Here is a 16,360-nt window from a genome sequence, read left to right on the forward strand (position 1 = left end):
GTAGGGGGACGATCTACTTCCTAGGGGAAACGCGTTTGGGGGCGGAGAGGAGAAGCCAATAGCAGAAGCGAGCAGGAGGCGGCGGAGGCGGGGCCTGTGCCGGCACCGCCCCGCCGCCCACCCCAGACGTCGGGCCGCCCCTCCTGCGGCCGCCTCCGGCTCCCCGCCCACACGCCCCCGCCGGCGGCTTCGCGCTGCCTTCGGGTCACGGCCGCGCGTGACGCCCGCCTGCTTGTGTGAGCGGCGTAATCGCAGCCGAGGGCGCGGGAGGGCACGTCAGAGCCTCCGGGCCACTTGCCCTCGCGTTCTCTGAGTCGTCGCCAACGCCGCCCGCCCGGGGCCGCCGCGATGGGTGCCAACGAGGACCAGGAGGTGAGTCCCCCGGGGCTAGACGCCCTGACCGCCACTGCGCAGCCGGGAGGGACGGCGGCTGATCAGCCGGGGGCTCCGGCGAGACTCCGGGTCCCGACGGGTGCCCGCCCACGTGCCCTTCGCCCCTCGACAGGTAGATCCCGGCTGTGGTACCCCTGTTTACCTGTGCCCTAAATGGGTAGGCGTCTGCTCTACCCCTTGCCCCACTTCCTGTACAGTTTTCCATGTTGCAATCCCCAGGGTCGCCCCAGGTCCTTAATAGCAAGGATGCGTGCCCTCGGCACACGACCCTAGAACACTTGGCTCGTCTTCACTGCCATGTGTAGGTTAGCTCGTGGGGCCTGAGTTAGCAGTCTGGTGGTGTACTGGCTACGTGTTGGGCTGCTAAACACAGGGTCAGTAGTTCGAAACCACCCAATGCTCCCTGGGAGAAAGATGAGACCAAACTATTCGAGTAGAGTTATGGTCTAAGAAACCCCTCCGGATAGGGCAAGATATAACAAAATAACAATCTATAAATTATCAAGGGTTCATGAGGGAGGGGGAAACGGGGAGGGAGGGGAAAAAAGAGAACCTGATGCAGAGGGCTTAAGTGGAAAGCAAATGCTTTGAGAGTGATTAGGGCAAAGAATGTACGGATGTGCTTTATACAATTGATGTATGTATATGTATGGATTGTGATAAGAGTTGTATGAGCCCCTAATAAAATGTAGAAAAGAAAGAAAATGATTAGGGCAAAGAATGTACTAATGTGCTTTATACAATTAATGTATGTATATGTATGGGTTGTGGTAAGAGTTGTATGAGCCCCTAATAAAATGTTTAAAAAAAAATAAAAGAAACCCACAGGGGCAGTTCTACCCTGCCTTACAGGGTCCCTGTGAGTCAGAATCGACTGAGTCAGGATCAGCTCTGGCTTCAAGTGTCCTGAGTTAATGTGGATTTGTATCCTGATCACATTGTTACATGTTAAAATGCTTTAACTAGTAAGATCATACCATTCAATTTCTGGTGGAGGAGAATAATGACACTGGTGTTTCCAGTTTCTGCCTATGGTGTTTGGTGCAAATCATTTATCTGCTACCCTGTTTCCCCTAAAGAAAGACATCCCCCGAAAATAAGACCTACTTACAGTTTTGCCTTGCTGAAATAGAAGGCATCCCCGAAAATAAGACCTCCCCAAAATAAGGCCCCCCAATGCTACCTTAGCAACGGCCCACCGCGCAGCACACTGTTGGCCGAATTGGCCTAAGCGCAACGGGAACAGACAGGAAGTGCAAGGTCTCTTTTAATAAAACAATAAGCAATAAATGTGTACAGTATTCTTCTTGGAAAAATAAGGCATCCCCTGAAAATAAGACCTAGCGCATCTTTGGTAGCAAAAATTAATATAAGACACTGACTTATTTTCCAGGAAACAGGGTACTTGACTAGTGGTTCTGACTATTTTGAGCACATAGGCACCCCAGAAATTGTATGATTTGTGATCAGTCATGTTCAAAGTGAGGCCACTTTGGAATTGAATCATGTAGTGTTTGTGAGGTTTACTACAGGTCCTCTTTCCAGGAAACCTAATATGAAGAAAAGTGGCTAGAGAGGTAAACTGCCCTGCCCTGTAGTGTGCTGTAGAATCAGGACCACACCTCGGTCTCCTAAATTAAGTAGTAGCGCACCAGCCTGTGCGGTCACGGGGAGTCGAAGGGATCAGGTATCAGACTTCAACAGAAAAAAAAATCTTAACATAGTGAATGAAGGGGGGAGTGCAGAGTGGAGACCCAAAGCCCATTTGTCGGCCATTGGAGATCCCCTTACAGAGGGATCTAGGGGAGGAAATGAGTCTTTGAGGGTGAGATGTAGCACCGATGAAGACTATAGCTTTCCTCCAGTTCCTAAATGCTTCCTCCAACCCTCCCCCCCCCCCAAGTATCATGATCCGAATTCTACCTTGCAAGTCTGGATAGAGCAGAGGATGTACACTGGTGCAGATGGGAGCTGGAAGGCACAGGGAATCCAGGGCGGATGATACCTTCAGGACCAGGGGTATGAGTGGCGATACTGGGAGGGTAGAGAGAGAGTGGGATGGAAAGAGGGAACCAATTAGAAGGATCTACATTTGATCTCCTCCCTGGGGGACGGACAACAGAAAAGAGGGTGAAGGGAGACGTCGGACAGGGCAATATATGACAAAATCATAATTTATAAATTATCAAGGGTTCATGAGGGAGGGGGGAGTGGGGAGGGAGGGGCAAAAAAAGAGTACCTGATGCAAAGAGCTTAAGTGGAGAGCAAATGCTTTGAAAATGATGAGGGCAAAGAATGTACAGATGTGCTTTACACAATTGATGTATGTATGGATTGTGATAAGAGTTGTATGAGTCCCTAATAAAATGTTTTTAAAAAGTAGTATTCTTGTCAATATCTCTATCATTTTTTAAAGTTCTTTTTATTGCCCTTAAGTACTTTGTTTCAAGATTTGACCTACTGTTGAGAAGGATTACAAATAGACCCTCACTATAATGGGAAATTGTAGTGCTTCATAGTTTTCATTTTCAAGCTTAATGCCAGAGTGTTGTCGGCACATGCTCCAGAAGTGGCTTGAAGCCTACGATTTCGTAGCTTGAGTGCCTTCCTGGTGGACTAGAGAACAACATAATTGGACTTTCTTTACAGGATTAATGTGAGTATTAAGTGAACTAGTGTGAGGGGCCTTCAGAACGTTTGTGGAGAAATTTTATTACCTTTTAATTCCATTTTTCCCACAAACTTTTTGAAGCACCCTTGAATAGCATGAGCAGTGACACATTCAGCTGAGATTCAAAAGATGAGCAGTTAAAAACCACTTGCCACTCTACAGGAGAAAGATGGGGCTTTCTACTGCAGTAAACAGGGTCTCAGAACCTACCTCACAGAGGCAGTTCTACCCCATCTTTTAGGGTTACAATGAGTCAACATTGACTCAATAGCAGTGAGTTTGGGGTTTTTTTGTTTTTGTATAGCATAAAGTGTTTAGCAGTGCCAAGTACATACTTTTTAAGTAAGTGTTAATATTATACTGCATTGGTATTTACAAAGATAAACCCCCCAAGGCCATCTAAGTGAGGTAGATCTTATAATTGGGCTTGAATCAGAAACTGCAGTCCATTCATTTCTAATCTGTATATTACCATTAAACCTCGCTTGTTGGATTCGTTTCTTTCAGATGGAACTAGAAGCGTTGCGCTCTATTTATGAAGGAGATGAAAGTTTCCGGGAATTAAGTCCAGTTTCATTTCAATACAGGGTAAGACATGGCATGAATAGGAGTAACTACTGCTTTGCTAGAAAAAAAAAAAAGCAAAGATTGTTTTAAAAGAGTGCTTTTGCTTTTTAAATCTACTTTTTTGTTATAAATTTATGTCTTTGGGTTTTCAAACAAATCACCTTGATTTTTTTTTTAAAAAAACTTTTAAAAGGTTAGTTTAGAAAAAATTGGGGGGAAAAGGTAACCGTGTTATTTTAATAGAATCCTAGAATGTTAGGAATGGACGAATCTTATCTTCGATATAACTTCTCTCAGTCATAGCTTTCTGTGTTCCTCTAGCTCAGCAGTTCTCAACCTGTGGGTCTCCACCCTTTTGGGGGTCGAACAACCCTTTCACAGGGGTCGCCCAATTCATAACAGTAGCAAAATTATAGTTGTAGCAACGAAAATTTTATGTTTGGGGGTCACCACATGAGGAACTGTATGAAAGGGCCGCGGCATGAGGAAGGGTGAGAAGCACTGCTCTAGCTGATAGACATATAATGAAAATCCAGTGTCGACTCCATGAGTTCTTTTTACGACTGTTGCATGGGCAGTGGCGAGCCTCTGTCTCGTGTATTTTGGACATGTTATCAGGAACCATCAGTTTCTGGAAAGGACATTGTATGCAATAAAGGAGAAGAGCAGCATGAAAGAGGCAGACCGTCCATTAGGTGGATTAAGCATAGTCACTGCAGCATGGTGCAAAGCAGGCAGTGTGCTGCTCTGTTGTACAGAGTCCCTCTGAGTCAGACAGACAAGACGACACCTAACGGCAATGAGAAAGGGTGACCATGTCTTCATTCTACACTCACAATTTAAGGTGAAATAAGGGAAGTGTGGATTTTTCTTTAAAATGCAATGTCTATCAAGCTATTGAATATAAAACAATAGCAAATATTTATAAATCAGTAATGTAAATCCTTTATCCAAATGTTATACGTAGTGGTGGGATGGGAAAGTGTTTTGGTCCAAGACCCACGGTTATCATTACAATGGCACCATTTAAAATTTAAAACAAAGTTTTATGAGAAACTAGTCTTATATACTGTCACAATAAATACGAAGGGGCTTGAAAAGGCCGTGGAGATCTTAGAAGCCTCCTCCGTTAGTTAGTTAGTTACTCCCTTTGGATTCACTCCTCTCTGCTCACCTTTTCTTAATTTCCTTTCAAGTTCATTAATCCTGACATTGTCTTCGTGGATCTAACCATCAAGAGAATTTTAATGACCCAACTAAAAGCTGGAGCTAACTCCAAGGCCCTTTTGTTTGAAAGCTACCCCTTGGACTTTTCCTAAGTTCGTGAATGCCTCTTTTGATCCATATTGTTCTTGTTCCCATAGTTGATGTGTTATCTTCGCCCTCTGAAAACTGTTCAGACAAACAAAGTCTTGGTGCTGGAAAAGCTCGAGAGACAGGCCAGGGGCATGAACTGCATTTGTTAAGACAGCCTAGGAATAAACTAATAGAGTTTTTATGTTCACCTCAGCCCCTGCCCGTGCAGTCCCTCTTAGCCATTGCCCCAGAGCTATTTAAAATACAACATTTCTGATCTGTACAAAAGCAACGGAAGGAGGTCATCATTTTAAAAGAGTGTGATTTACCGTTCCATCGTTACATCACTGTTTACAGCCTCAAATTTCCCTTTCCTTCAGATAGGGGAAAATGATGATCCCAAAGCCTTCTTAATAGAGGTTTCCTGGACAGAAACATATCCCCAAACAGCTCCGATCATATCAATGAATGCCTTTTTTAACAACACCATGTGAGTAGTGTTTCCTTTAGTTTGCATGGTTTGGTTGTGTTGCCTTTTACTTCTTTCTTAGCAATCTACTTGTCGTACATTGTAGATCATCAGCTGTAAAGCAGAGTATATTAGCCAAGTTACAAGAAGCAGTTGAAGTGAATCTTGGAACTGCTATGACATACACATTATTTGAATACGCCAAGGACAATAAGGAACAGTTCATGGAGAACCACCGGCCTATTCATTCTACGGTAATAAGCACGTGATTATATTTGCCATGATTTTCGGTTTTGTTTTTGCTCTGCTAGTAATTGAATTTTACTAATTACTAATTTTAAACATTAGCGTTACATGTAACATGATATTGTATATGAGATCAATGGGAACACTGAACCTTAAGCTTCATAGCTTCTCTTTCATGCAGGAAATGAAATGACATTCTCTAGATTACATGGGTCTGTCAAACCGGCTTTGTAAAAGCTAACATTTAAGAAGTATCTTTGATCCCTTCGTAAAGCTTAGACAACTGAAGTTCTCTTAGGTCGCCTTAAAGTATGTGTGAAATGGCTTTCTTCACTGTAGATTGTCTTGCCAAGGTTCAATTGAAGGTATTGCAGCTTCACGAGACTATTGGGTAGAGAAAAGATAATTGCTTTATTTATCAAGTGGCTACAGGAAGTAACTTTTATGACCTTAAGCATCTATGTACTAAGTCCTGACCTGAGAATTTGATGTCAGTGATCAGTCAGTTTAGCTTTGTCTTGGGAACCAAACTCTAAGTGTTTTCACAGCAAAGGCACATCATCCTAGGTGGTTCTGGCTTCCTTATTTCCAACAAGATACAAAAGAAGTAGAACACAAATGCAGCAACTAAAGCAACAGCTTGCATAGTTCAGATCAACTAGGTTCAAATCTCACTCCATCACTTACCTAATCTCCATATGCTCAGTTTTCTCACCTGTAAAATGGGGAGTAAAGTATGATCGACCTGAGACGATAATAGTAAGAATAAGGTGACTAGTAAGTTTAACATTTAGAAAACTGTGTAACCTCTAGAACAAATTTTAAACTTTGACTATCATAAAAACTGACCACATTACCTTACATGTTTCGAACATTCTCTTTATTACTCCAGTGAACCAACATGTTCTAACACGTGCACTTGATTATCCCAAAGATGTGGATAGTCTGATTATGCTGGATGGACTCGACACTCGGCCAGTTGACCGCCCTACAGACACGACTTGAATTTATTCTGGTTGCAACTATTTCTTAATGGTTCCGCGACAGAAATTCCGTCCCTGACTTTCTGATTACTGCTGATGGTCTTTCCCTTCTTACGCATTCTTAGTATTTTGTCTGTGTCCTACTGTGTTTTTCCCCTTCCCACCTTAGCGCGATTTTGTTTTTTATTGTTTTCTGTTGGGTCTCCCAGCTGTGAAGCACAGGCGCAAAGGATGCATAGTGATAATAACAGATAAAAGGGGATATAGGGAGCACGGGTGGTGGGGGAAGACAAGGAGATTTCAAGAGTCAAAAATATGGGAGAGAGGAAGGAGCTCTAGATTGGATTGTGATGGCATAAACCATCTTAAAGGCAATTTAACGACGGGGTGGAGGGGGATGCTCTAAAACTGATGTGGGGCTGATTGTGCCATTCTCCGTGCTGTGATAGAATGATCGAACTATTGAGTAATAGGTTATGTAGGCCACTTGGCTATAAAACGTTTTGGAAGAAGGAAGCTTGGGGATTTTGGGCACAGACCCAGGAGAGGAGTGCATGTGCAGACAGACAGAGCTGCAGTTACACTGTCCCCACACATGAACAGTTCAGGCTGCCGGAGGCTGAAGGAACATGGCGCATGCGAAGACAGAATGGGCCTGATGACACATGGGTGTTTGTTGTTTTAACCCCCAAGCTTGTGATAATGAGAAACTAACATAACAAGGATAAAGAAAACTTCAACACTAAAGAAGCCCTGAATAAACGAAGGCATAGAGCAAAACAAACCAACAGAAATCTGGAGAGTTTTCCAAATTACAGCTAAAGTGTGAAACTACTTTGAAACCTCAGAACCTCAACATAATGCTGGGATATCAGACCTTTCATTGCAGCAATCTTATTTGATGTCCTTCGTTGTGAACTTTAAAGAGTGTAACCAGTAGTGTGCTAAGTCACTGGATGTGATAAATGAGTAATGATCACCAAGGATTCATTATGAGCCCATTTCTGGGAGTAGCTATATTTAGTGTAATCTGTAGTTGTTAACATCATGAGTCTAAGAGATGTGTTGTTTTTTCTAGACATCCATAAGCAATATCATCTCAGTTGAAACTCCTAATCCAGCCCCATCAAGTAAGAAAAAAGACAAAAAAGAACAACTTTCAAAAGCCCAGAAACGTAAACTGGCAGATAAAACAGGTTTGTTTATGTGTTTATTATGCAACATAGATAAATAGGATGTTACTTAGTGTGAGGTACGTACTTATTAAGCGCCCTGGTGTCACAGTAGTAAGTACTCAGCTGCTGACCCAAGATCCATTGTTCAAACCCACTGTCTGCACCACAGGAGAAGAAAACTTTCCAGTCTTCTCCCTCACATTATAGGCTAGGACGCCCCCTGGGGCAGTTTCCTCTGCTTTAGAGGCTCTCTGGCATGGAATCAACGTGATGGCACACAGCAACAGGTGTGCATTTACTCTATGTTCTTTAGCTTACACCACAGCGTGTGTCACATCTGGGTCAAGCACTGTCTTGAGTCATCAAGACATGTTGAGAATATTTACAACCGCTTTATCATAAGAGCCATTTGAGAAGGTAACTGAGTGCCGCAGGTGACTATACTGAGACTGAGAAGTAACAGAGACTGTATACAAACAGTTGTCTTAATTGGGTGTTCTGGAACGTATTTGGGATTTTCCTATTTGTTCATGGCAGATGTGCATGTTGAATTTTTTTAAAATACAGCTTTCAAGTGAGGTGAAAATCTACTATACTTCTAGATCTTAGCACAGTAAATATTGAATGTTTTCTTCTGCATTTTACTTATTTATGCAACAATTAAGAACTAAGAATAGACTTCTTGTGTCCTAAACCAAAGTCATGTGTATGTATACTTTGGAAGAGTATTTGTAAACTTTTCTCCCAATCAGGGAACATGAGGACAGTGTCATGTACATAGTCACAGTTATAGATGTGTGTGTATTTGTTACGGAGGCAATTAATTGCTAATATTATTTAGTCCGCTTTCTAGAATTGTTTTTTTATTTAGTCCGCTTTCTAGAATTGTTGTCATTCCCTTTGTGGAATGTGTTAGTGTCCACATCTAGGCTTATCTTTGAATGTAAGCATTTTCTACTATTGCTTGTTTAGTTACTCATTTTGTTGCTTTTGTGCCACAACCTAATGGCCTATGATCATATCCTTCTATTAGTCATTGGCTTCTTCTAATTAGCCTACAGGTGTGCATGACCTGCAGCATGGCATTGTGGAGACAAGTTTTAGTTGCCCAAATTGGTGATCTGCCCCCTGTGCCCCTTAGATGGGCTAAGACACGTGCATTCGGGAGAAAGAACATTAGCATCGCACAGCGGGCTCCAGAAATACTGCTTCCCTCTGAGCACAATCCTGGGGTAAAGAACCTATCTCAGTCTTGAAGGAAATGAAGCCATTTTAAATGGAAGGATGGGAGGTTCTGCTTCTTTCTCATTGAACTCTGCTTCAAAGCTAGCTATTCTGTTAGAAATGCAATTTGTAAATCCTTACACTCCCATAGAAGCTGCGGCTTGTTTTCAAGCTCTCCCAAAGATTAAAGTCCCCCCTTGCTACACAACGTCGCAGTAAACCAGCACTAGACAGCGCACAACAAACAATGCACAAGTTAACTGATCTCTCTCGAAGCCAGACATTTGTTGAAGGCCACCTACCTGAGCCTGGCTTCATGGTGTAAACTGCTAACTCCTGAAACAGTACCCTGACAGTCTCTTAATCCACAGTGACTTTATAAAGCAGTAAGATTGGGTAAATACATGCACCTAACATGTGTCTCCTTCCTGTTCTCTGACACTGCCAGCCCACCTCCATATTCTTTTTTTCCTGATGTCAAGTATGTCATGAATGGGAACAGGGTAGGTATGAAATGAAATAAAGTGCAAATAGCCCAGAAGAACAGTGCTTTCAGTTCATGACGGTGGTAAACTATTTTCCAACCAAGTAATGTGTGATTAGAATTTTAACCTGTTTATTTTATAAAACAATAGACACAGGCTTCTTTATCTGAATATTAATTTAAAACTGATTGGGCATAGAAATAAAATTGCCAAACTTTCTTTTTTTAATCTCCTAGATCACAAAGGAGAACTTCCTCGCGGATGGAACTGGGTTGATGTGGTGAAGGTAGATAATGTTTGCGTCCTTGTCTTCAAAGGGTGATTCTAGTTGTCGCCATCCAATAATGAACTTTATTCCTTCCTCTTTCCCCCTCAACCTGTGGATTTCATTGCGATGTCGCTTCACTTCTTGACGTTCAGCATGTAAGTGTTTTTGAAATAGTCTTTATATTTTTCTCTTCCTTGTGCCTTCAATTTTAGATTTCCTTTTTTTTAAGTAATGGAGAATATGTACGCATAATACGTAGCCACACTAAAATACTGCAGGTAACGTAGATACTAATTAAGTATCCAAAACCTCACCAAACTCATGCCAGTGAGTCAATTCTGCCTCATTGCAACCCTATAGGACAGTGTAGGCCTGCCCCTGGGGGTTTTCAAAACCGTGTAACGCGTTCCGGGACTAGAAAGCCCTCTCTTCTTCCACAGCCTGCAGGTTGCAGTAACCGCTGCACTACCAGGGCTCCTCAGGCAGGCTCAGATAGAGCTGGTCAGTGAAGATCGTGGGAAATGAGGAAAGCCAGGCATGGAATTTGGATTTCTTAAAAGACATTCATTTTTAAGTTTTTGCTGTTGATGTTTATTTTTAATGGCAAGACTGTGACCATCATCACAAGAAAGATGCCCTTTTGTTTAAAAGTGCAGGTGTTACATTTTAGATTTTTCTGCTCTCTTCTCTCAGTTGTGCTTGCAGTTGTCATTTGAAATGCATGAAACTGATTCTCTCTGTGGGATTCTAAAAAATGAGTTATGTGCCACTTGTGCCCACTTTTCTGTGAGAAGTGATTAATACCAAAGAGTAAGATTTTAGGGAGGAAAATAAATGTAATTTGTAGGCAGCTTTTTCATCCCATTTAAAGTCAGCCGTTTTGGCTGTGGAATGTGTTTTCTATAGAAATTCTTTGAAATAAAATAACTTTGGGGGTTCTGGAATCTACTACTAAAGTATCGCTTGGCCGCAGAGAGCCTTGAGCTATAATTGGAATAAAGAATCGCAGTCTTTCATCTCTTCTCCTTGTTGTAGTGATACTAGTGAGTAGTCTCTCATTGGCTCAGGCGCCTCTCTCTGCTAATGGATGGATGTTTCATGTTGTCAAAACTCGCTGCCATCGAGTCGATTCTGACTCACAGGGAGCTGCCCAACACACAATCCTCTAAGTGGCTGGGACTCCATGTCAGTAACTCATTAGCTACTTAAGTCATTCTCCCCTCGAAATGCTCTGGGTTCCATGCTTAGGCACCACTGAACTCCCGTGGAAGGTGGAGAGCAGTTTTGGAGATTGATAATGTTATTGGTTGAATATATCTAATGTCACTGATTGTCCATGTGGCCAGTGTTGAAAAGGGGAATGATGGGTTACCTGTGTATTTACCACAGTTGTAAACATCTGTACGCTGGGCTCCAGGATGCGCTTTTTCTTCTCGCAGAATGCCTCTTCTCAGCCGATCTCAGCTGACGGTGAGGAGAGGCACCATCGGATCTAAAGGTGCTAGTGCTCCTCCTGCCCCAACTCGCAGTTTTTGGTGTGTAAGACAGTCCCTGGTAACGTAAGTTAGACGCTCAAGCTGTGCAGAACAAGTACAACGTAAACAGCATTCATTAATCTTGGGTGGCAGGGGAGGGTCTCTTCGAAGGAGGACATAATGTGGTCTCACAGTCGGTCACCGGAAGCCTTGGTTCCTGTGGCATATTGTACGTGAATGCCAGGAAGGCCCAGGCCCCTCTCAGGGCATCCACAAGGTCAAGACTACTTCCATGTATTACTAAGGCCCTCAGAGGCTGCAGGACATGGTGATGTGATCACTGCTATTCTGTCGCAGCGCCCACAGAGTCTATTGTGTAATCTTGCATTTCCCAGACGTTTCTAAAGTAGTAGGTTTAGGGTTTTAAAAGTGTTCATTTCTAATGTTCTCTTTGTTTGACTTAAGTTACTTCTACGGTGTTCTTGTTAGCTGTTATCCATTATACCGGCTGCCATGGAGGCAGATTTGTGTGAATCCAACCATCTTCTGTTGAGCTTGCTACTAAAATGATTTTCAAATAATGTAGCAGAATGCCGCTCTGTGTGCTTAAGTTTTTGCTGCTGGGTTCTAGGAAGGGTAGTAATTATTCATTAAAAATAATGGACATAGGTGTAATGGTAGTGGGTTATACACCGGGCTCCGGACCACAAGGTCTGCAGTTCCAAACCACCAGCTGCTCTGCGGAAGAGAGATGAGGCTTTCTACTCCTGTGAAGACTAACAGAAACCCTCAGGGGCAGTCTCACTGACCATAGGCATGGGCTTGATGGACATGAGCTTGGTTGGAGGTGTGAGGGGTTTACTACTCTTTTAAAATTGACTTTCAGGTGCAGTAGGTTTAACCCACAGAAACAAAAGCTCTTTGGGGGTCTTCCCTTTCTTAGGATATGAGGGGGCTTCTTAAGAGATGAAGGGGCCTGGGGCCAAAAGAGAAACCCTAGAGGCATAGTTGCTAAAGTACTCAGTTCTTAGCTGGCAGTTCAAACCCACCAGATGCCTTAAGGGAGGAAGATGAGGGGTTCCTCCATACAGATTTACAGCCTTGCAAACGTTATGGGGTAGGTCTGCTCTCCTGTAAGGACACGCAATAGAAATCAACGCGATGGCGGTGGCTCTGTTTGGGGGTGGGGGTGGGGGGGGTGGCAACGTGTGGGAGACCCTCTCTACTACCACGTCACGTTTCCACTGCTCACCACTCCTGTGGGCCTTGGAGTGCTCTGGGTTGGGGACAGTGCAGAGTGAGCTTAGTGTGTATTCTGATCAAAGTTTCCTTTACATTCTTCTCCCCAGCCCTCAATCCATCAATTCGTGCTCAGGTTCTTCCTCAGAAAAGTTGTGGTTTCAGATCATCACACTTTCAAAAGGATTTTTAGAGCATATACCATTCATTTTGTAAATGCCTCCTGCTATTTGTATATTCTTTATTCCAATTATTCCTTAGAAAGCATAAAGAGATTTTCCCTCTCCCTTCTTCTATTGAGGTCATATATTTTAAAGAATACTGCTTGAAGAAACTGAACCTAAAGTTGAAAAGCAGCTACGGTGGTGGTTACATGTTGGGCTGTCATGCACCAGGTCGGCGGTTCAAAACCACCGGCTGCTTTGCAGGAGAAAGATGGGCCTTTCTACTCCTGTAAGCAGTTATAGTCCAGAAAACTCAAAGTGGTGGTGGGGTGTGCAGGCCTTCTCCTCTGTTCTGTAGGGTCACAATCAGTCTACATCAACTCAGTAACAGTGAGTTTGGTGGGAGGTTTTTCTTGGTATTCTCTCTCTAGGTTCTAATATACATTGCAGTGACTACACAGAACTGAGAAACAAAATTCATGATTAAAAAATTTCTTAAGGAAGTTAAATCGTGTTACAAAGTTCTTTCAGGTCTCATAATAACTGCCCAAAGGGGCAGGCCACTGAGCTGGAAGCTTCAACTCAAAGGCACTCAGCTCAAACTCGGTGGGTCAGCAAACCCAGCTCCTTAAATTAAGTGGCCAGAAGTTCCCCGCTTCAGTAAGCCTCACCCTAATGCAGTCAGCTCCACTTCCAAGAGTCAGCAAGCCCAACTTCTCCTACTAAGTGCCCAGAGACACCCGACTCCACAAGCCATTCCCCTGCACAAAAGCACTCAGCTTCTCTTGCTCCGTGAGTTGGGAAATCCATCCCTCTTTTCCATGCTTTGGTTCCTGGATCTGCTGCTGCTCCTCTGATGTTATGGCTGTCTTCTGAATCCTGGAGGTGCCACTGTGCAGGGTCTCAAGTCCAGACGATGTGCTCCACTTCTGACTCCTGCTAGTAATGAGATCCCTCCTCCTCAGAAGGCTTGTTCAGAGAGCCTGTTCTCAGTTGCCAGACCCCCATGTAGAAGAGATCGCTTGGTGGGCGTTACAGACTTTGGCTATAAGAGCTGTATTAAATGATTCACTGCCCCTTCGTGGTTAAAAAGCTATGTTGTTGGGTTCCAACAAATCATGTTGACCCCATAAGGTTAGGGTTTGGTTGCCATCATGATCCATTCAGTCCCTCACCTGTCCTTTACTGGTGTTCTTGTTCTCATTGACACACACACACACACACACACACACACACACCACTCCCGCCACCCCCCGCGGCTGAATACTAAAAAAAACAAAAAAAACCCTCAGGTAGAACTGCACCTGTGAGTCTCCAGGGCTATAGCTGAAAGCCCCATCGTTCTCCCGTCCCAGAAAAAAGCAAAGGCACTTCCACCAAGTGAATGCTGACTTGTAGTGTCCCTCTAGGTTTTCCGAGACTAACTTGTTACAGGAGTAGAAAGCCCAGTCTTTCTACCTCGGGGCTGCTGGCCATGTGGATCACAGGCCAGTGCATAACCACTGCATTGTTAGGGCACCTCCATGTCCCAGTTGGGTGACTTCAAATCACCACCTTTCAGCAGCTGATTGCTTAACTGTTCCACCATCATCAGGTCTCCTGGTTGAAAGCAGCCGACAGTTTTAGTTACTAGAATCTTGCTGCCAGTCCTATTAACTACAAATGTATAGCTTAAGCTTGTATTTGTTGAATATTTTTTCTGTCTTTTTTTATAGTTAAGCAAAACCGGTTCTAAAGATGATGACTAGCCCTTGCGATCTGAAAGGAGAAAGCATCCTATTGAAACAGTAAACGGGAGTCCAGAACCCTCCATTATCCTTCTCATGTTGTGGTGGCTTTCTATTAAACAGTTTTTTTTGTATGTTTCTTACATTAAAAATGTAAACTAACCATTCAAGAAAACATCTGGTTGTTGTTATCTTCACAAACTTGCCTTAATAAAAGGTGAAAATGTTACTGTCTAGTATGCTTCACACAGCCTGTCGATGGACCAATCTGGGGAGTAGTACATGATCGGTGTCGATTTGTCTGACCTTCCTGTAGTGGATGTGTGAAGGAGGTCTCTGCAGACCCTCATCAAAATGTTGAGTGAGCTGCTGGGCGGCAGCATGATCCACATGAAGGGGCTTCGCACCTTAAGTAAAGTCTCCATCCCTTTTTTCTCTTAATTACTGAAGCATGAATTGCTTCGAAGAAATTTAAATATCAGTATGTGGACTCTTTACACACAGTACACTTTGCAGTTCCTTTTTATTTTTCACAGGTGAATCGTTTCTCTTTGAAAAATGAATATTTGTCTATACTTTTCTCGTGACTTCTGTCCAGATGTTTAATCATGAAAGCTTTTAATGGTTTGTGGAATATTTAAAACAAAAATCTGCCAAATACATTGGAAAGCATTTCAATAGGAGTGCTGCCCCTTGTTTGAAACATTTATCTGCATATGCCATGATGGAGTAAAAGATGCCTTAATATTTAATTGTTTATTGTTGGAAATAATACCTTTAATAAATTCCTATTTATCTGCTATTATGTTTTTAGTTGTTTAATTAGTGAGGTCTTCTAGGTGATTTAACATAAAACACATTAGTTTCTTTTCAAGTATACAGACAATTTCTGAACCTGAGGGTCTTTGTCAAAATAGACATAAAGGGTTGCAACTGCTGAACTGTAATAAATGCTTGATTTTTTAAATCGTGCATTACAGAAACCATTGGTGTAGTTTTGACATATCAGGAAGTTAATGGTGTTTATGTGCAATTTACAGGGATTCTGTATATACCTCCCAGCTTTAAAAATACTTAGAATTAACTGCTGTGTATCAGGAAAGATAAAAATGTCAGTTCCTCACATCACACCTGTGAAGTTGGGATCTGGCTTTTTTAAAGCATAATCAACTTAGAGATGTTCCCTTAGCATAACAGTAGTTGTTTGATTTGTATGCATGGTATTTACTTGGTTTAATGTAGCTTCACCGAAACCTTTTGAATTATAGAATACAAGTGGAATTACAGTGAAGGAGTTTAATCTCACTTGCAAAAGCTGTATCACATTTTTTTTCTTGAATTAATGTGATGGAAACCTTAAAAAGCCAGACCACTGGAATGTGCCAACTTTTGTTTCGAGGTTATGTATTTGTAGGTTTGTTGTGTGAATTTGTTTGTTTTCTTGGTTTATTATTTTAAAGATATCAAGACTCCTAGATTAACTAGTGAAGTATCTAGAATTATTCCAGCTTATTGTGGCTCATCGGTTACAAAGAATGCTAGTTAAATGCCAATGAACTATTTTTACTCTTTTTATATGAAGTGCACAAATTTCTGGGGGCGGTGGTGGCAGTGGTGCCTGTCATTACCTTCTATAAAACATTTGAACATTCTCATCAATATCACCATCATCTGTCACACTCCCAGTATATTTTCTCTAAGTCTGTTTACTTCAAAATGTGTGGAAGGACATGAATAAGCAATAAAATTTGAATTGCACACAGTGATCTTTCTGTTTTATTTCAAATCATTCAAAGGAACCTTTGATTTTAAAATTCTGCATAGTCTTATGGTATAAGATATAGAAGCTTACGATTAACTTGAAAATATTTTAAATGTTGAATTAAAAAGAAACCACAATCTTCTAATAAGTAGAATTTGGAATTGACACTAAAATGTGTCTAGATTGCATTGAGATCACTGGGTCATAACATCCACT

At 42.4% G+C, this 16,360-nt stretch overlaps 1 protein-coding gene across 1 annotated transcript; it reads left to right on the forward strand.

Annotated features, from left to right (window-relative positions):
• The first annotated feature begins 146 nt into the window (after nt 1-146).
• RWDD4 (RWD domain containing 4) lies at nt 147-16,144 on the forward strand. Its single transcript, XM_075556841.1, has 7 exons — nt 147-372; nt 3,572-3,652; nt 5,308-5,417; nt 5,503-5,650; nt 7,704-7,821; nt 9,746-9,932; nt 14,371-16,144. The coding sequence occupies exons 1-6, from the start codon at nt 349-351 to the stop codon at nt 9,829-9,831; spliced, it is 567 nt and encodes a 188-aa protein (XP_075412956.1). The 5' UTR covers nt 147-348; the 3' UTR covers nt 9,832-9,932; nt 14,371-16,144.
• The last annotated feature ends 216 nt before the right edge of the window (nt 16,145-16,360 follow it).

Source organism: Tenrec ecaudatus, chromosome 8 (assembly GCF_050624435.1).
Source record: "Tenrec ecaudatus isolate mTenEca1 chromosome 8, mTenEca1.hap1, whole genome shotgun sequence".
In the NCBI taxonomy this organism is placed as follows: Eukaryota; Metazoa; Chordata; class Mammalia; order Afrosoricida; family Tenrecidae; genus Tenrec; species Tenrec ecaudatus.

Coding starts and splice junctions, on each gene's coding strand:
- RWDD4 (XM_075556841.1), top strand. CDS start 349: ATGGGTGCCAACGAGGACCAGGAG. Junction 373..3,571: donor GTGCCAACGAGGACCAGGAG/GTGAGTCCCCCG, acceptor CGTTTCTTTCAG/ATGGAACTAGAAGCGTTGCG. Junction 5,418..5,502: donor GCCTTTTTTAACAACACCAT/GTGAGTAGTGTT, acceptor CGTACATTGTAG/ATCATCAGCTGTAAAGCAGA.